The sequence below is a fragment of the Artibeus jamaicensis genome, unplaced genomic scaffold, assembly GCF_021234435.1.
Source record: "Artibeus jamaicensis isolate MK-2021 breed Jamaican fruit bat unplaced genomic scaffold, CSHL_Jam_final scaffold_1964, whole genome shotgun sequence".
NCBI lineage: Eukaryota > Metazoa > Chordata > Mammalia > Chiroptera > Phyllostomidae > Artibeus > Artibeus jamaicensis.
Genome location: NW_026522030.1, coordinates 57,263,252 through 57,285,339, shown reverse-complemented (window position 1 = coordinate 57,285,339; position 22,088 = coordinate 57,263,252). Strand labels below are relative to the sequence as shown.

At 37.4% G+C, this 22,088-nt stretch overlaps 1 protein-coding gene across 1 annotated transcript in view; it reads right to left on the bottom strand.

Moving 5' to 3' along the window:
* The window catches only part of FOCAD (focadhesin), a 321,710-nt gene that overhangs the window by 197,167 nt on the left and 102,455 nt on the right, over positions 1 to 22,088 (bottom strand). Inside the window, exon 11 of the mRNA XM_053656269.1 lies at positions 19,054 to 19,311. Coding sequence (XP_053512244.1) covers positions 19,054 to 19,311 — 258 coding nt within the window. The remainder of the gene's footprint in view (positions 1 to 19,053; positions 19,312 to 22,088) is intronic.

The window sequence follows — 22,088 nt, the reverse complement described above, 5'->3', positions numbered from 1 at the left end:
ACAGGCAGCAACCCTGTTCCTCCTCTTTTTCTTTGTATTTGCTCAGGAGCACACACAAAGCAAACACTCAGTAAACAAGAGGTAAATTAAATTTAAGATTAACTACAGAAGAAAGAAAAGGTTAAAGTATAATTTTGAGACTACTTCCATTCAAAAAATGCTGCCAGACATTCCATTACCCTCTTAGTACTTTTCTAAAAACTATTTTAAGTATTATTTTTCCTAAAGATTTTTAATTCTTTTTTTAATGAGAACTGCATTTTAATTTACTGTTCAGCATTTTTGAAATTTCCATGCTTTCTAACTACCTTAACACTAGTCTTTAGTTATCCATTATTAAAATACTTTTTCTTTAATTTTTTCAATTACAGTAAACATCCAATGTTATTTTATATTAGCTTCAGGTGTACAGCACAGTGGTTAGACAACCATATCCTTTACAAAGTACATATTCCTTCTGATATTTCTAGTACCCACCTGACAGCATACACAGTTCTTACAATATTTTGCGAAGTTTTAATTTTTTTATTTTAAAAGTTCTCTATTGCACTGCAGAGACTGTGAAGCTATTTTCAGCTAATAAAACCAATAAGAAGAGTATTCCTAGATACATATTTACATTTATATCAAAGAAATGAGCATTGGAATTTGTTAGTACCTCAGCTCTATTCAACACAGTAGCCATTAGCCACATATGGCTAATGAGCAGTTAAAATGCAGCTAATCTGAATGGAGATGTGCCTTAAGAATAGAGTACATACTAGATCTGGAAGGTTTAGTACAGAAATTACATCTAAAATATTTCATTAATAGTTTGTTATATGTTGAAGTATTCCAGATATATTGAGTTAAATAAAGTATTTTAAAATTAATTTTACCTGTTTATTTTCACTTCTGTCATGTGGCTACAAAAAAATGTAAACCTATATATGTGGCTCATATTGTATTTCTACTGAACAGCACTATTCTCTATCCCTTTTATGTATGCAAGTATAGTTTAAAACACACACACACACACACACACACACACACACAGAGAAAACAGTAATGTCTCTCCATGTACTTGGGGAATAAAGTATGACAATAAGCCCCAAATGGGCAAGGAACATGACTGATTTGCTAAATAGCCTAGCACTGGTACTAGAACATAATACAGCACAAAAATAATTGTGAAATGAATAAAAGGACCTATGAAAATCAACTATAATTTTAATAATATATAACTTTTATTGAGCACTGATTATAAACCAGGTACTACACTGTTTTACTCTGGATTATTTCATTTAACCCACATGATGAATTTAATTATGTGGGTTCTTTTATTATTCTCATTTTACAGATGTAAAAATGCAGACATACACAGAATTGTAACAGAATCACCGGTGTACTTTGCAATATTTGAAGAAATGAATCAATTCAATTTAGAGTCTATACAGCAGGTTAACACAACTTTAATTAATAAATATTTACTGAGTACCTTCTATCACACAGTATTATACTAGCTGATGTGACAATAAGAAAAATCATAGGTTAATGCAACAGAAATATAAAGAGTTATAGATTAAATTCTGTTACAAATAAATTCTACTATAATTATCCTATAGCCTACCAAAATATGAACAAGCCTCACTAATAGCTAATAATCCAGCAACACAGAATTTTTGTTGAATTTAGACAACCCCTTGGAATTCACTGAGAAAACTAGCATTCATATGACACTTTACAATGTTTTTTCATGCACAACATCTTATAATCTCCACAACACTCCTGAGAGGTTAGGTATTATTAGAGGTTGGGCGGGATCTTACAAACAGTTGGATTCATTATCTGATCCAGGGATGCTCCTCATCAGGCTTTATTTCTTGTTCTGGGGCTTGTCCTACAGGCTATTTCTTGTTTGTTTTCAGGGGGTGGGGGTTAGGAGTAAGGAGGCAGCTTTAGACAGGCCATACAAAATTGGTTCTGGGTTCCAGATTCTTATCATCTTCAGAAATAACAGTCTCAAAGGGCTGAGCAAGGCATGAAGACAGTATAATTAACAGCTTTTGGGGGAGGCTTAAACGAGCAAGTTTCAAATAACTTACCACTTTTGAAAAAAAAGAAAAGCATTTACATTTAAAAAGAAGTCTTCATATAGAATAATTTAGCATTAAGTTGTAACTAAGTCATCCTTTATTTAGCTCCTTTGTGAAAACATATTTATTAGGGCTCAAATTTTGGTCCAACTTGAAAATATAAGCAATATTCAGTACACAGTAAATGGCCAATTTAATTTTTAATGAGTAAATGACATGGCAAGAATGGTTCAGGTACTTGTAAATACTAAATGTCTGGGTATGTCTTCACTGGCTTTTGAACAGTTTGAAAGAGCAGATAGGAGGATTCATTAGCTCTTAGCACATATGAACCTGCTCCAAAGACAGCCAAGAGAGTTGCCTAGCAACAGTGCATTTTGCATCTCTCATCATCCCCAAAGATGCTGCTGCAGCAGCAGCTAGGTCAAGCCTCTCATTAGCAACCTGAGAAAGGGTTTCTATCTCCCATTTTACTAAATTATTTTTATTTCCAGGTGAAGCTCAAATAGCTATATGTTATTCCTACTGACAATGTATTCCCTTCCCTCCATTCCTTCTTCTTACCAACCCCCATTTCAACGATATGTTTTAATGAACCCACCAAAATACCTGTAACAAAAGCAGGCGATGAGAAATCCAACAGAATTTATGTGCCTATTCACAACTCTCTAACAGTTCCTTATCTATTAGGCAATAAAGTAAGGAAGATTTAAAAGACAGGCTGGAAAAAGATACTGAAATGGGGAGAGGAAAAAGTCAGTTATTTGACTTTAAAATTAACAAAAAATTTACACAAATTATTTGCCATGCTATCAATAGCTATTCTGATTTCTTTCTTATTCCCACAAAACCTAATCTCAATAATTTAGCAAAATACCAAAGAGGCAGAAAATTCCTGAATGGTAATAAACTATAGTAAATGTGTTGACAGCTTATAATGAATGTAATCCACTGGAAGGGAAATCTGCTTTCCAATTTAATAACTATGTTATAAAGCTTCACCTCAGATCAATACCCACTTACTTCTGAAAATATTTACCACTGACCATCACTGTCATGCAGAACTAAATTATGTACTCACATAATCTTTCTTATATATATTCAGAAGACCCTCTAAAGAAAATAAACAAAATAAGCAGACAGACTTTTCATTTCGTGTATCTTAAAGTGCTTGAATCCAGATTTTGGCATAGACCACACACACCCTGGTCTCTGAGCTTTCACTCCATCATGAATTTCCCTACAGAAAGGATTACAGAATGTACATGACATGTTACAAAAGATAAAGTGTGGTACTAATAGAGGCAGATTAAGAAAGGTATGTAATGAGGAACATTCAAAGGCAACTGTCATCACAACAAATCAAAATAAGCAAAAATTTTAAGTGATCTTAAGAGAAAATTGTGGTTTTTTCTGAGGCCCCTCCCTGCCCTTTTTACAGTACAAACAGCGGCCGGAGGGGGGGGGGGGAATGAGTCTTTAGTAAGATTTCCCAGAAGGGTGTCATTTACCATTAAAATATTTCATTCCAGCAGTTGAAAGACCATAAAAGGGTGAATGTCCTCCAGAGTCTCTAATAATGGTAATAGATCTTGTGTTACTATTCACAAGTGACCTCTCAGTCAGGCGATTCAATTTTTCCCCCTGCAACATGGTTGGTTTCACACACAGTGTAATAACAGTTTTTGCACAACAAGACAATTCATCCGATTAAGAGGACTATATTAAGTCTTTCATGAACAGCATGTGTCAGTACAGCTTCAGCTAGGATTTGATTTAAGACAACTTAATGTATGCATGCATGACTCTTCCTTTTTCTATCGTTTTAAAAAAAAGATTCCTCTACTCTCTTCAGCAATTTTGCACACTATTGCCTGAACCCTCCCTGGCTTCAAAAAATAACTAAGATATCATCTGATGCTCACCGAGCACTTTAAACCAGGTACCAAGAATTCTCCACCAAGCAACAAAACTGCATAAGGCTCCTCATTTCTATATGGGGTAAGTGACATTCCACTGTCTCCAGAGGAGAAGGAAAAAAAACATGAAAAAGGAGAAAGTGGGCATAACTACTGCAATGACTTTTATGCTTGAAAACATTTGAGCAATGTATCATTAATTATAAAGACAATTTGACATTATCAAGAAAAACATTAGATAAAGTAAACTTTGAGATCCCCATTTGAAAACCTCAGCAAAGCACAACAAATTTAAAAGTGGACACCAATGAAAAAAGTGTGAAATAAATCAACCATGTGGGATCTCTATTATAATAAATGGTTTTGTGGGCACCATTCATTGCCCGCAAAAGCCTAAATTGGAGAACATCTACACAGTTCTTACTGACTTGCTAATGAGATTAGGAAGGTTATAAAGAGAATCTCTGCAGCAGAGGGCTATAGTGACATTTGGAGGAATTCTCAGGGGTTCCCTTAACCTTACTACATTTTATTTGATGCTGATAGGCTTGGATTTCCCCTCCCATCTCTGGATCTAGGCAGGCTTCCCCAGGAGTAGAGTCAGCACTCCTTTCCTACTGGGCTATGAGTGTCCTTACAGCCCTCATGCCCCAGAGGGATTGAACCTGCAAGATTAAGTTCTCTTTAGATTTTTCATGCAGGTAGGATGCTCTCTTCTGGTTTAATTGTTTTGATCCTCTAGCAATCCTGTAAAAAGACCTATGGGATGAAAACAGACAATTCTGCTAAAGTTCTCTTGCTTGTGCTGCCCACATTTTACCCATCAAAAACACTAACATGCCTTTTCTCTGATGAATTCTAAGCGTTCAAGCCAATCTCCACACTGCAGTACTTTCCTCTTCGCTTCCACCATCACACAAGCTAGCCAGTCCATCACTCTTTTTAGACTCTTTTGGGTGGATTTGTGTGTGTGTGTGTGTGTGTGTGTGTATATATATATATATATATATATTTGTGATATATATATATATTTGTGATATATATATATTTTGTCTTTCCCAACTACAAGAGATAACATATCCAGCTGGATTTGGGGAAGTGGGTTCCCACTGAAGTTCCTGTCAGGATTGAGATAAGGAGCTAGCCCTTGTAGGATGACTCAGCATTTCAGCATCTTGCTGCAAGAATCCTCTTTCTTCTCTTTATCTTCTCATTCCCAATGTCCAGACCCTCAATATGAGTGAGGGCTACAAACTGCAACAATACTCTAATATCAAGGTTTGTTCCTAATACTCTAAGTTCTACCAGGTGTTCTGCCCCAAAACTCATCTTGGTATCTCAAGGTCCCCACGAAAACTTCTAATATCCTGTTATATAACTACCTCCTCTATATCTGATTACCCCAATACTTTAAATTCTCACCTCCTGCCTTCCTGCAAGGCTTTTTGCTTCCAAATGTTTGCCCAGTATCCATTCCAGGATCAATTTCCCTCACCCTATACATCCCAGTTTCATACAGTACTACTTCCAGTCTCACTAGCACAATGTGACCTTGCCACACATTTGTGTCTTTGCACACGCTCTTCACGCTGCCTAGGAAGCCCTCCTGTTCCCCTGCATCAAGGAAACTTATGGGCCTCTTTATGTGTGTTCCAAAGATACTTACATCCCTCCATATGGCAATACCATCTCCTACTCAACAGTATTTTTAATGACTCTGTCAACCAACTAATTCTCACACACACACATACACACACACACACACACACACATATAATACAATATAATATATATGAACAAATCAATAACTTGAAAATTCTTGATAAATAAAATAGGACCTAAAAAACAAAGTATCTACAGTGTTTCAAGCTAAATGATAACTCCACACAGTTCAAGTTCACCAATAAAAATTGAATACGATTTAACAATTAAATATGCATAAATAGTAAAATGTCACTGGTATAATTATCACTAAAAATCATTTAGACTACTGAAAACAATGAAAGTAGATGAGATGGATTAAAAATAATGGTAAAAGAAATAAAACTCAATTAGTTTCGCAAAAATACTGTAACAAACTAATTAGCCAAGTGTTGCCAAGTACCAGTCCCTGCTGGTGCCTTAATGAACAGATAATTTGATCGTCCCAAATTGGCACGTTCATTGTACTAATGCAAATGAGCAAACCCAAAGAGTCTTAAAAAAAAAAAAAAAGCTTCAATATCAGCTACGTTTTAACTCAGCCTATATCAAATTACCCAGATCCCTAAATTAATAGGACTTCATTTAATAAGATTTTACTGTAATCTAATCTAATCCCTCTCCCCGGACTCGCTGTTCTCTCAATTACTTTGGGTAACACATGACAATATTAGAAAACAGGTTATTGTTTTCAGGATGGTAAGTACATACATCTAATATTTCTATGTGTTAATTCAATCAGGCAACAAAACAGGTAAAGCCCCAAAACTGTCCAGGGTTACTAGGAGACAAAAACATGCAAGACAGTTTCCCTCCAGGAATTCCTTTTAAGAATTTTAAATCTAATTGTAATTTACTGAAAATTTCCCTTGAAGACTGCTTACATTCATGATAAATACAGGATACTTCCAAGCGTGCATCTGTCCTTACTCATCTCATTCATCTTTCGTGGTATTTGACTCTGATATGATAAATTCAGGTTACATATACTTTTATATGCTTGTTTTCTTTAGATAGAGAATAAATACATAAAGTGTCTCATATGCACATGTGACCCACTCCCACATGAATGTTAGTAAACAAGTGTGGCAGGGAACAAGGTCTCCAAAAGTCTAATCAATACACAGGACGCCTGACATGTTGAAATCATCCCAAGTCACATCCTAACTACCTGTCTGCCTCCACTGAATCTGGAACCACATCTACCCATTTGAAATAAACTCACTTTAGACTGCCCAATTTCATTACATAAACTGTCTTGAAAACTTGCCAGAGTCTATTACACTATATCTATCACGAAGAGCTCAAAATTGTTACTGGTGGGGTCACAGTCCTAGGAGAGCTGATGTAGCTGCTCAACTTCAAGAATTCTGGAGTAGACCTTCCCCACCAAATCATGGTGCATTGTGTCAATGACAGCAACCAGACAGTAGCTACAACTGCAACTAAGTATCAATGGCTTTCTCTTACTCTCCAACAAGAAAATCAAACCTGAAATAGAAAATTACTGCTAGTGAACCTGTTTCACAAAAAACTACTCCAAGACCACCACCAAAAATGTATTCATTCCATTGTCTGCCCAACAGCAGTACTCAAAGAAGAGCACGTATCACATAAAAAGCACTTCATATGCAATAGAAATAGGCAATGTGCTTCTTTTAGTTTATTTCAAAGATGTTGTTTTTTGTGGGTGGTGGAGGTCTTTGGTGAAGGCACCCCCAATCTCTGTATGACTCTGCTGGTACACCCACCAGTTGGTGGGGGCAGGAGTGAGCTGGGAGGCTGGGTGCCTGGAAGATTAGGGAGTTCACGTTGCCCTCCCACTAAGGTCCCTTAACCCCCCACCTCCCCTGTGTTCTAACAGACTGGGAGGCCTATAGTAACAGGATGGGCTCTGTTACCTTTTAGTAACTTCTGGAGGAAGTACAGGACCCCACTTTTTTTAGAAGTCGAAGCACTGAGTGGTTGTCTATCCTCAGCAATGAGATTTTTTCTTTAGTGCTCAGGCAATAGGAACAATCGTACCAAGATTTTATTCAAAGATGTTCTTTTCAAACTTATGTTTGTTCAATAATATTTAGCTCATAAATCATGTACTCCAGACAGTCTTCTTATTATGACTTGGCTGCCCCTTTCTGGGCTCACACAACACCCTGTGCTTCCCTGCATCATAGCACTTATCACAGGTTATTCCGATTGCATAGCGCCCATTTTCTCTATGCACTGTGACTTCCCAAATAACTATCTTTGTACCCCAAGCTTCAATTAAAATGACAGTCCCAAAAGGTTCTCCATGACTATTTACTGAATGACTGATTCTTTCATGCTGTTAGATGATCCTAAATTAACTGTATATCAAGCCAAACCTTTTAAATGTTTCAAATATAACAGCCAAGGCATAATTTTCTCAGTATTTTGTAAACACTTTTCAAAAAACTAGGGAATACAATACAACATACTTTTCTGTTCACTAAAAAATAGTCCTGTGTTTTATTAGATTTCAGAATATTGCAATTATGATCACTAATTACAAAAAATATAAAAGAATAATTTTTTTACCCAATTGCAAGCATGCTTGCTGATGCTGACTCACTTGGACTTTCTCAATCTTTCTTTTAATGTGTGCTCACATGAGTCATGACCCTGTGTATGTGTCCTATTTAGGCATAAATGTCTGTGTAAATGTGATTTGCCTATTTATAGAAGGGCCAGTGGGAGCTAGCATAATAGAGGCAAAAATAATCACTCTAGACTGAAGATCTGGCCAGATTTCAAACAGTTGAGGTTCCCACCTCTCTTAGCATTTAATTAGCTGTACAACTGATGAGACCAATCTAAAGAACGTAAAGCTAGTGAACCTTGTTTATTCTTTCAAAACAAATTTTAAAATATTTTAACAAAATATTGCAATGAGACGGTATGCGTATGGGTGAGAGCACTGACTCTGGAACTATCGGTGCTCAAATCCTGACAGCCAGTTACGAGCTGTGTGACTTCGGGCAAGTTCATCAAACTCAGTGCCTCAATTTCCTAAATAATGGTGGTAACAATCTCAAAGAGCTATGAGTGTTCGCTGAGTCTGTTATGCAAACATAGTGATTAGAATAGTGACTGGTATATGAAAGCTTGTCGATATTACCTATTTTTATTAGCTATTGCTTTGCTCACACAATAGTTCAGAAGATGGAGGTATAGGTAAACGTGACTCCCTTCCACACACAACCACATAAATTTATAACTAAACTATAGAACAACCATCCCTCACAACACTTAGAAGTCAAGTTGAATCAAAGTCCAACAATCACAGAATTAAAGAAACCACATCCATCCAGGCTGGTAGGAGGAGCAGAGACATGAAGACACAGAACAGACTGGTTCCACGCCCATGTGTGATGGATAAAAATTCAGTAGGAATACCTCAGGAGCAAGTGCCCCCAACTCAGGAAGATATATCCCCATAACTTCTGGCTGTAAAAACCAACAGGGATTGAGTTGATGGAAGAAACTGCTGTACTCCCAACAGTTCCTCTTAAAGGGTCCACACAGACTTACTCAGACTCACTCCCTGAGCGCCAGCCCCAGGGTAGCAGCTTAAAAGGCTCTAGTGGCATATAGGGAGGAACTGAAGTCTCTGGCATCAACATGAGAACTGGGGGACAGCTTTTTCCCAGACAGAGCAACAGGCAGTGGCTATTGATTGTTCTATTTCTAAGCCTCCCCCCAAAAGAGCCACAGAGCTGGCAGGTGAGGGCCATACCTGAGACTCCTGGAACCTACCGTCTGCCTTTCTCTGGTGATTCCCTGAGGCTCTCTGGCCCACTCAAGCTGTTAACAGTGGCTTTTCCATATGAATGGCTTGTCTTGGCTCATGCTTCACATCCTCCTAAATCCTCTTAAACAAGCAATAGCAGGCCCTAGCTTGTCCCAAGTCCCCTGCCCCCATGTATCTTGCTAAGTGGCCCAAGACCAGCACTAGCAGCAGCCAGCCTTGGTTCATGCTTGGCTTCGTCTGGAAACTTTCAAGCCTAGCAAAAGTAGCAGCCATCTGCAGGTTTCTTTGTGGCTCATGCTGGGTGGCCTCAGGCAGAACACAGGTGATGGCTGACCGTGGACTGTACCACCCAGAAAACCCCAAAGCCTGAGCTCCCAGTGCACAGATACAGACCACCAACACTCTGCCCCTGCAGAGCCGATCCTCCAGAGGGTGAAGGTTGGTTGTTCAATGGTCACAGCCAATCTTTGCAGCTGACTGGACTGAGTAAATCCCTCCCATTGACCTACCAACAGCAGTTAAGGCTCAACTACAAGAGGAAGCTGTACTCAGCCCAAAGGGCATACCTCAAGTACACAGCTTGGGTGATGGGGAGGCTGTGCCACTGGACTCTACAGGACACCTACTATATTAGGTCATGCTACCAAGACAGGAAGTTACAGCAGCTCTATTAATACATAGAAACACAGGGGAAGCTGCCAAAATGAGGAGACAAAGAAACATGCCCCAATTGAAAGAACTGATCAAACTCCAGAAAAAGAGCTAAACAAAATGGAGATAAGTAATCTATCAGATTCAGAGTTCAAGATATTGGTTATAAGGATGCTCAAGGAATGTAGTGAGAACCTCAACAGCATAAAAAAGATTCAGTCAGAAATGAAAGATACAATAATTGAAATACAGAACAATTTATAGGGAAACAACAGCAGAGTGGGTGAAGTCGAGAATCGAATCAATGATTTGGAACATAAGGAAGCAAAAAACAATCGATCAGAACAAGAAGAAAAAAGAATCCAAAAGAAAATGAGGATAGTTTAAGCATCCTCTAGGATAACTCCAAGATGTCCAACATTTGTATCACAGTTGTTCCCAAAAGAGAAGAGAAAGAGTAAGAAATTGCAAATCTATTTGAAAAAAATAATGACAGAAAACTTCCCTAATTTGGTGAAAGAAATAGACATGCAAGTTCAGGAAACACAGAGAGTCCCAATTAGACGGATACAAAAAAGCCCACTCCAAGACACACCATAATTAAAATGCCAAAGGTTAAAGATAAAGAGGGAATCTTAAAAGCAGCAAGAGAAAAGCAGTTAGTTACCTACAGGGGTGTTCTCATAAGACTGTCAACTGATTTCTTAAAAGAAATTTGCAGGCTAGAAGGGACTGGCAAGAAATATTCAAAGTTATAAAAAGTACGCACCTAAAGCCAAGATTCCTCTACCCAGTAAAGATAACATTTGGAATCGAAGGACAGATAAAGAGCTTCCCAGACCAAAAAAAAACAACAAAAAAAACCCAACTAAAGGACTTCATCACCATCAAATCATTATTACATGAAGTGTTAAAGGGAGTTGCCATACTTTCCCGTGTATAATGTGCTCCCGTGGATGATGCACACCCATGTTTTTGTGCGCACTATACACAGGATCATTTACCCATGGTACATAATCATTACACCCATGTATAATGCACATCCTTATTTTCATCTCAAAAATATGGGCAAGGAATTCCATACTATACATAGCACAATACGGTATTTAAGAAAAAGAAGATCAAAACTATGAACAGTAAGATGGTAATACACATATCTATCAACAATTGAAACTAAAAAACAAAGTAAACAAGAGGAACAGAGATAGAATCATGGATATGGAGAGCGTTTTGATGTTTGGCAGATGGGAGGAGAAGTGTTTGGGGGAATGGGTGAAGAGACAGGGAAATTAAGAAATAAAAATAGGTAGTTACAGAATAATCATGGGAATGTAAAGCACAGTACAGGAAATGCAGTAGACAAAGAACTCATATGCATGACCAGTGGACATGAACAAAGGTGTGAGGATTGCCTGAGGGAGTAGGGGGTGCTGGGTGGGTGGGGGTAAATGGGAAAATTGGGACATCTGTAATAGCATAATCAATAAAATATAATTAAAAGAAGAAGAAGACAGTTCAGCTTCTAAATGACTAGACTACGTTAAAGACTAGGAAGCTGACATGATTTGTCTGTAGAATTTAAGCAAATGCTTCTGTAAACAAGAATCCCTTCTTATTGGAAGTTCTGACTATGGAATCAAGCGGTAAGGGATATCCACTGGCAGCAGCACTTTAGGTTGTCATGCCATGACTTTAATAGGGAAAGAGAACCAGTATTCCCTCTCCCTTCCCTGGTCACTGACTAAATTAGAAACACTTAATTCCGGCAATGGTGGACTTCCATGTATTTTCCCCTTTAGCAGAATTCCTCATGCCTGTTATGAAATTCAAAATTACCACAAAATCTGATTTCTCTCTGAGTCCTTCACTCACGCTGAAAGCCAATTCTAAGCGGGTTTTAACCAGAAGACAAAGCTACTGTTACCTGACATTCAAATGGAGCAGACACACTCCACTGTTGTCAATGCAGTTTTGGGACCCATCCTCATCAAACTTCACCCCATTCTTTCTGATGCTCAGTTTTCAGTAGCACAACAAGACAAATGGCTTTTGTTTTAGTTTATTTATTAGTAAAGCTATTAAGTGGCACAGTGATAGAAAGTTGAACTGAAAATCTCAATTTTCTCAGTGAGTATTGTAAGCAACTTATAAATCTGTAGACTTGTTAGCAGCGACTCAGCACAATATTAACACTCAAAAAAGGTAACAAATTCAGAAAACTGTACTTGAACAACAATTCAAAATTTTTTTAAAGGCCAGAAATTGACACAGGAATGCCTGAGTATAAACTCTAGGCTTTCTGCAGAAACAAAAACAAACCAAAAAAAACCCTGCAAAACATTTAAAGGTTCAAATGCCAGCTAAAAGCATTGATTCTAGAGGTATCTATGTGGGTTTTATAAAGAAGAAATATTTTGCCACAAGATAGAAAAGATACTTGACTTCACATTTTGGTCTGTTTTCCTTTGTCTGATTGCTGCTTGTTGACAAGCTCATCCCAATTTTGCTCTGGGCACAATCGATGGGAATAGTAGTATAGCACTCATTATCTGTAAAGCTCTTTATTAAAAGTACTGTACTTTCTGGCTTCTTTTGCTGTTGTGAAGAACCACCAGACTTCAGGAACCAGACTGACCTCAGGGGGTAGCAATTCATGGAACATGGTGACAAAAGAACAGAGTGCAAATTGTCCAAGGACTCTTTGTGCAAGTTCCTTTATAGAATATATTTTCTCCCTTTTTCACAGCAGTAACTTACAGACCATTAAATTACACAGATTTCCTTTTCATTTTTCATGTTAAAATATGGCTTATGACCCAGAGCAGAACAGGATTCTGCCCTGGAAGTCAAGTTTTTTACTATTTGATAATATATGGCTTTTAAAAGACTAGGAAGTCATGGGCCATGAACCTGGCCACGTAAGTGATTTCAAATGGCTCAAAAGTGTATACACTTTTACAAATGGAACAAATTAAGCCATGGAAACATTAAAGGATAAAATAAAATTATCAAAGATAGCAATTATTCCCATTAAGCAAGACCTTTAGCTAGACTTACGCACCAAAACATAAAAACAAAGTAAAAGGCCGCAAAGTTGTACAGTGCAAGTAAAAACAAAACAAAACAGACAAAAACCCCACAAATCTATCTCTACTTCCAAAAAAGAGAGAAGTAAGCAAGTATCAAGGTTTGAAAGAGATATTGAGTTTTACAAAGCTTAATTTGTGAAGCTCCTCAGTGAGGGAAGGTTTTAAGGTTAAGAACTTGTGGTTCTCTGAAGCCAAGATTATTAACTTTTCCTCTTTGGTGCATTCTATTTTATAAATCAATCAAAAGAAATTGATATGTCTTACATATAATATTTAGAGTTATTCCATTGAAGTAGACATACTGAGCTATTACTAGATTTGATTTTAAACACTCAACCTATCTAAAAAATGACTAATCTTAGTGATTAGTGTTCAGTTTAGATAGCTAAGTATAAATATTTAATACTGCCATAAACTCTTCACAATGTAGGTAGAAACAAAGGAAAAACACATTTTCTTAAGTTGTAAAACCACTAACCAGTAACTGCTATAAGGTTTCTGTGGACTCATACAGCTGTGGGAAAAACAGCTTCCTCCAACATCTCTATTATTCTCTAGGGTTTAATGCTTCAGATGGAGAAATCTCAATACCAACAGCTACAGGGAAGCCATAGTTAATTATACAGCTAATATAATAAATAACTATTATAATTTTATGTTTAATATACTGATAATTATATATTTGATGCATTAATAATTACATACTAAGTAATTAGCTAATAATATAGCTAGTAAAATACAGCTAAGGGAATACATATTAGAGGTTTCAAGAGGTAGTATCTCTTTCTTCTCAAGGGGTCGGGGGCCAGAGAACATTGTGGGGGGTTTGGGGGACACTTCCCGGATAGATATAGTTTGTCTGAGGCTGCCAGAGGGAGCATGGGTGGCAATTACTGGAAGCTAAGGTCAGAGTTGGCAAAGAACGACACATAAAATCCAAAATGGAAGGAAGGGGTTGGAAGAATAGGAAGGAAAAGTAAGGTTTCTGGCTGAGAGTCTTAGAAGCCAGGTACAATCGGGTAGGTGGAACAGGCTGAGGAAGTACAAACCGTGTGATCCCACCTAGGAAGTGTGCATCAGAGGCACACCATGCAGCTCACAGAGCCCGATGTCTTTCTTAACAAGTGAGAGGTCACTGTGCTGGGCTCTTATTAATGAGGAGATAGGAGGTCAATCAATACTCACTTATTAACAAAGAGTTACTAATGTCTTCTTAAGGGGGGTTATATCAATCTCAGACATTTCCAAACTGTCCACAATCATGTTACACAGTTTGGTCAATCCCTGGCTAAGAGTTAAAGGGCTTTAAATTAAAGTTCAGAAAATGTCTTCATTTAGGCCAGGGGTCCAGATTAGTCTTCAATTAACTCACTAGAGCCTATGTTTAACATTCACTATCATTGATTTCACACCAGATGTGACCAGATCCTGGACAGATAAAAGGTAGAAAATAGCTCTCTTTTCCTCTGAAGAGGAGAGAAAAAGGCCAGCTAGACATTACTGTACATGAGGTATGAAGCAATGTGCTTCAATAGTCATCAGGCATCTCTGAAGGCAGCCTGAATAAGTTACTTCCAATTATTTTTTTTAAATTACAGTTATCAGAAAGGCAGTAACTGTTATATAAACATAACCAAAAAGCATGTGACTGTCAACTGTTACTTCCAGGAAAAAAACAAAACACAAATTAAGGAAATAGATGGCACTCCATTTATTATAAGCAAAGACCTCTCTCTACACTAAATCAATGTGTTGAAAACTTTTAAGACCCATGGAAATTCACACAGGATTCCCATTCTTGGATCTCTCCCTAGAACGCTCTCACTCTAAGACATTCCCACTGAAAATGTAACAGGTACTTCACTTGTACTGAGCACTGCCTGACCTGAGCTTGTCTCCTCTGCAAATTAAGTCTCATATCTGGGTAAGAAATCTATAGGGATTATTGGTAACTACTGACAACATTTCTAGACACAGGGGAAAAAGTTCCTTACTATTTTTTTCAAGTATTGATTTATTGCTGTGGCTTTGGGTAACTATCTAGTTATTTCAACATCATCTGCATCCAGTTAACTCTAAAATGGCACTAACAAGGCCAAGTTCCCTTCAGAATACTTAGTTTCATAGTCTCCCAGGGCCCTAAATGTATTAAACCTGATGGAAAATGCATGTCACAAGGGAACCAAGTGAGAGATTAAGGATAAAAACTTATTGGGGAAGGGGCACCCATCAAACTACATGAGAAGTAAAAAAGTAATAAAACCACATGTTTTTTAAAAGCACATATTCTTACCATTATTAACACTAATTAACATTACTAATTGATACTGATAACTTGTATTACTATTATTTAGTATTACTAAAAATAATTTATATTGATACTTCAGTATAATAATAACAATAATACCAAAGCATACTTCATGTATGGTGGTACATCTCTTTCAATATTTGTCACATACGAGGTCTGCCCGGACAGTATTCAACCATGTACTATGAAAAACAGACATTTATTGAAGAAGATACAAGATACAAGAAACTCTGTACACAGGACAATGATGCCTCAGTCCTCTTCAAAGTAGGCACCTTATAACCTCACACAGTTCTACTAATCACCATCAGCTGCTCACTGTACTTTCCTGAATCTCATGCATGGTCTGAAATCCGTTCCCTTTCAAAAGTGATTTAAGTTTTGGGAAAAGCCAGAAGTTCCTGGGTGGTGAACCTGGGCTGTAACGGGGCTGAGTTACCTGGGTGACTTGATGTTTCACCAAAAAACTGCATGAGATGTGATACATGAGTGGGCATGTTGTCATGATGCTGCTGCCAATCACCAGTTGCCCACAGCTGCAGGATTCTGAATCATTCAAACGGTTTCCATGGAAGAATGTTGAAGCTTAATGAAAAATTTGATACAGAGTTGCTGCTCTACTCGCTCAGCCATTTTGAATGTGACAGCCACACAGTACACACATCACTCAACAGTGTCTACCACCCCACTGACTGGTACAGTGAAGTCATCATTGTTCACACATGCGCATTCCAGTCTACTCTCCTTGGCTGCCAGATTACACTGATGTTTCTCAAACCATACTTGTTATATTAACAATGGCTGAATTTTTCCAGACAAACCTTGTAAAATGTAACACTTAGATAAGTATACTGTGGGCCAGTGAATTCTACTATAGAATTCTACTACCAAAACAGAATTTGAGCCAATGATTGATTGTATGTAATACAGCTGCTTCCTATGAGGTAAGAACAAACACACATGAACTATGAATACATTTCATGTAGTTTGTCAACATGAAATAGATAACACTCCTCCAATAATAAATTACAACCCTAACTCATTTCAACTGAATTTACTTGAAGCGCCTATTCACAAGCAGAAAATTTGCTTTTTCAAAATATTCAGTCTTCTCTTTTCGGCTGCTTTCTCTTATAGCTAAAGGCCAGTGAAATGATATGACATGGTCACTTCATTAAAAAAGTGAGTAAAAAACACTACATCCTACTTCTGGGACACTTATTTATTCTTTCCAGAGCAATTCTTTCAAGTTGCTATTGATGTCACTGCCTCTACTTCCGCATAAACTTGTGTAATTATATTTAAATATTTCGCCCTGCCATTCATCTTAACAAGCACAATTACACCAGGTATTTTTTCTCATTTCCTTAAAAACTAAGAAGTAATCAACAGAAGTATAAAATATTGACTTCAGTTTATGGCACTGCTTCTTAATAAACATTTATTGAATAAATAAGTGAACCTGGATGGTCACTCTAGTGCTTCCCAATCTTTCCCTTTCGTGGCACACATGAAAAATAATGTGTATAAGGATACTGGAGTAAGAAGAAAAAAAAAGGAGCCAGGTGGCCAGAAAGTACCAGCGAAGGGCTGCCGGCACCCTGAGCTTACACTGCTACCTGGCTACCTGAGAGCTGAGAGGTGGAGGAATAATGGCAGCACAAATGAAACACCTGAAACTCATTTACAGCTTTTCAGTGTCCCCAAAATGCTAACTAGGGAGTTCTTCTCCACATTTTCTCCTATCTTGCATACTGTTAATTAAAAAATATTCTTCCTTCGGCAACTCATCCGTCCCTTGTTCTACACGATCCTGGTGGCGTAGATAACTTCAGGACCCTGACACTTCATCCACCCCCATTCTACTGAGGATAATCAATTAAAGTGACCCATTATCTTGCTATCACGATTGAGCCAATGTGGGCACGTGACCCAGGCAAAGCCCATCCAAAACCTCAACCAGTCTCTTCCCTGTGGATTGTGAATAACAGGTTATAAGGTTTTGGGCTTCCACCAGTTCGTAGAGGAAATAAACTTTGAAATGAATACATAGTCTAGACCATGGTTGTTCTAAATTCTAGAGTGAATAAAAAGTTCACAACAGATGGGTTTCTATTACTTGTAACCAAATCTACCACATGGCAATTTTCAAGCTTTTGGTTCATTCCTTCTGATTCACTCACACCGGACAGCTACTACGTGCTGGCTGTCATCACTTTTTTTGTTTGACAATCTAAGGGAAAAGAGGTCAGTGCCCCTGACTACACAGTCAGGTATTCTATGTTTTAAAACTTCAGCCACTGTATATTGGCTGACAATCACTGCTCCAGAATTTCAAAGACTCAATGAATCTCCTGAGTATTGACACACATGTGCATTGTATGCAATACATATTTTACATCAGTGGCATACACAGGTCAGGTAACCTACTGTGAAACTTCTTTAGATAATCTCCAGACATTGTTTAGGTAATAACTATTCTAAAGAGATTTTCCTATAAAATGTCAACACTGAAAGAAAACATTTGGGTAGAAGCAAGATCATTAGGGAAAGTGAAGGGAGAAATAAAGTAGAAAGCAAGTTGAAATGAGTCCCATTATACACACAAAACATCATGGGCAAAGGTACTTTGAGTACATTACAGACCCACTTGCAGAATCAGACCAGAAGAGGTCTTGTCACAAGGAAAACTCTTTGTGAGGTAGCAGTAGTTACTTTTTTGATGAAAATGGATTCCACACGCATTAATTTCATATTTTAAACATTTATCCACCTTCACTACCAAGTTTTTCCCTGTAGGACCACATAGTTTGCCATAAAGAGATGGACTTTTTCCTAATCATCTTGAAAAGAAATACAAGCAGAGATGCTAGGTTTTTCTACTTAGTTAGAAAAACCCCTTTCACAGGAGATACATTCTATAGACTCCATCCAATGGGAAAAAATAGAATATTATGCTAAATATATGGTTAGTTTAAAAAGGGGGGAGTCTTATATCTAAATGTTCTCTTATTACACTACAAGTTCAGCGCAGATAAGGAGAACTATTTATCCTCACATCTCAGCATGTTGATTAATACCCTACAAAGGAAGAAACCAATGTTTTTAGCTTATCAGATGACTAAATAAAAATAGAATCAAATTGCAACAAATTAAGAAGAGATTAATGCTTATCACATAGGCACCTTTAAACTCAATTAATTACTTTGCATCAACCCAAGAGATATGCACTTTGGAATAGGATGCAAGAGTTAACAAAAGAATTACAAATTCACAAATCCACCAACAAACAAAAACACCAAAATAGCATCATATGCAAATTTCCTTGCAAAATATGCTTTCATTAAAGATCTTTTACATCATTAAGTACATATAACTCAGAGTGAGCAGAAAAAACAACAAGTTAGGATATTAAGGATAGCAAAAAAGAAAAAAAATCAACCCATAATTTAAAAATCATCCACAAAGTAAGAATAACCTATAATTCCAGTAGTTAAGCTTTAACCTCCATAACCGCTCCATTACTGTCTTTCATTACCTGAGAAGAATCTGCTTGGGCTAATTCTGTAGTGACCTTTAGTATTTGGCGAAGATTTCGTCCTTTATCTTCAACAAGGAGGTGAACCAGCAGAAGAAAAACATGCTCAGGGATCACAGTAGTAATAGGGAGCAAGGACTCCACTGAAGCCAACCAGTCACTCACTGCAGACTCTTCACTCAGTACTTCAAGGATCCTCCAGGCTGTACATACTGAACCATATGTGCTGGTTATGGGAAATGCAAGCTTGTAGGACAGCTGAAAAATAAATGCAAAAAAGGCATGAGCAAAAGAGGTAAATGTATCGGTCAAAAATGTATTTGACATTCATTTATATTTTATATTTCACTGTAAGACATAAATCCTTCCAACAAAATGAATACAGAATTTTCAATGCCTGTCCCAACCTTCTCTGCATGTACTTGAGCTAAAGGAATTACACAAGAAGAAAATAGTTGTTACAAGGAACTCTAGAACAGTTTATCAGTACTTTTCCTCTTGCTCACCATTCACTCCCAGTTAAGGCAGAAAAAAAAAATGAATCAATAAATAAGATCCAGAGGCAAAACAGTTTGGAAAAGTCATTATCACTAAGAAAGTATTCTCTAGTAAGAGGGGAAAATAGGAAATGAAAACAAAAACACTGCATTTGCCCAGCTCCAGACGCTGGCAAGAGGCAGCCCTGGGCAAATGGCAAACTTGGACTGAGAACAATTTATTTTTATAATAGACAGTATGTTGTCAGGAACAGGTTGACTCAGCTGGAGCCTGGGAATTCACTTATAATTGTGAATAACTTCTGCAATAGGAAATAGCCTGACAGTTCTCAACTGAAATGACACCCAAAGATGATGTTATGCTTAAGTCAACCTGAAGTGGCTCCTCAGAAACAAAACAGCGCGGTCAGGGACAGAGAATAGATAGAACTCTGCCAAGGTGAACTGTGTACCCAAATGGCTCAGGAGAAGCCACAGACATAAAGAAGCATTAGATACAGCCTGCTAATAAAATAATTTAATTAAGAGTATAATTAGATATAAATTAGAAATCTCTAGATTATAACCATCTTGCTACTGAAGACTGATTTATACAGACAAGGATAACAATGGAAAGAATGGGGAGTAAAAGTTACGCTTTATAAATTTTTTAAGTAACAGTTTTATTGAGCTATAACTCAAAATCCATCCTTTTAAAATTAACAACAGCTCAATGGATTTTAGTAATTCATAGAGTTGTCCCCACTGGGGAGCTGTCCTGCAACCCAAGCATGTGCCCTGACTGGGAATCGAACCTGCAACCTGTTAGTTCACAGGCCAACACTCAATCCTCTGAGTGACACCAGCCAGGGCCCTAGGTTTCATTTTCTTTTGGAGAGGGTGGAATTGACAAGGTGGGAACTGGACAACCAAGAAGGGTGAGAAGGAGACTACTCATTGTATACCTTTTCATATGTTTTGAACCATTTTTATGTATTATAATTTATTAAAATTATAAATTTTTAAAATTAAATACCTAAATTTATTATAGCCCTCTCTCTCTCTCTCTCTCTCTATATATATATATATATATATATGTATGTGTGTATATATATATATATAAATAAATACTTTTTTCCTAAAATGAAATTCATTAAAGACTAGAGTCAATTTCTTTAGACTAATAACGAACAGCACTGGACTTGAGATTTCAAAGATAAGGATTTCAGCACAGCCATGGCAACTACTAGCTGTTACACAATCTGTCTGAAGCAGCCTTTTTTCATTTGTAACATGGAAGTTATGACTACCTTCCTGCAAGATTACTGAGGTAGATAGTGAGATAATATGAATCAAGTGCCTAGCACAGTATCTAAAGTTGCAAAATACAGGGAAATATTATCAGTGTCATCTTTAGGAGAGAAAAATAAAACTGGTAGATAAGAGTATAAAAGAAAATAATTGGAAATCACCATGAACCACAAATTAAGCCAAAAGAAGCAATATTACACAGACATGTATCAGTAATATATTGAAACAGAAAAGAAATCCTACTTTGCTTGAACTGCTATGTCCAGGTTTGGGCTCTGTTTCTTGTTTGCTTGCCTTAAGTTAGAGTAGCAGGAGGCAGGCACAGTGCTGAGTAAGGTATCACGGGACAGTCTCTCTGGTCCAAGGAGGGACTGGTAGAGTTCCCTGGTGCAAGGATGCAACAAAGGGTTTTCTCTCAAATCCTGGCCCTCCAGCCTACGGGAGGACCTGTGGATGTGCTAGTAGGCTATGTGTTAGAGCAGAAAGTGGGTGTTTACAAATGAGAGAGGCTTATGTTAGATGTACTATATCTCAACAAAAAATAAAAGGCCATACAAAAGTAGCATTTCAATGAATATTACATGGTTGTAGTAAAACATCCTTTATGGATATAAAAGACTTAAGAATCTTTATTTTAAAACAATACAAATTTTTATTAACTTTAAAGAATAATACTCATCCCCTCATAGTAACTAAAACAGGCTTAACAAAAATGGAGCAAAGAGCTGATCAGGAGAAGGAGTATGGAAACTCACACCCGGAGGCCTTTAAGATAGGTTTTGTTAGAAGGGATTTAATCACTCACGGTACCAGAAACAGAAGACTGGATTAGATTAAAGCCTCAAGTGGGTCTTTCTGCTGTCTACCTTTAGGAAGAATCTACTCCAGAGCTGAGAGGTTTAGGGGTGGCTGATTACTACCTAAAGATAACCCACACCCTCCTCTGTATCCATAGTAATCAGAACATACAGATAGAAGCATAAGATCTAAGACTTACTAATTCCTTTCAACTTTCAACTAAAAGCTTTTAAGAAAGCAGTTTACTTCTACTTACTACTGATTTACTATTTCCCTGTAACTCCTGTTATTTACTAATGAATAATTATTTGTATTAAATTTTCCTTTGTTCAAATTACCAGAGTGGTTTCTGCCTCCTGACTGAACCCTGACTCAAACACAGGTGCATTCTCCCCCTACCCACCTCTGCCACGTTCTCCGGGGGCAAGGGCAGCAGGATTTTAAGCACTT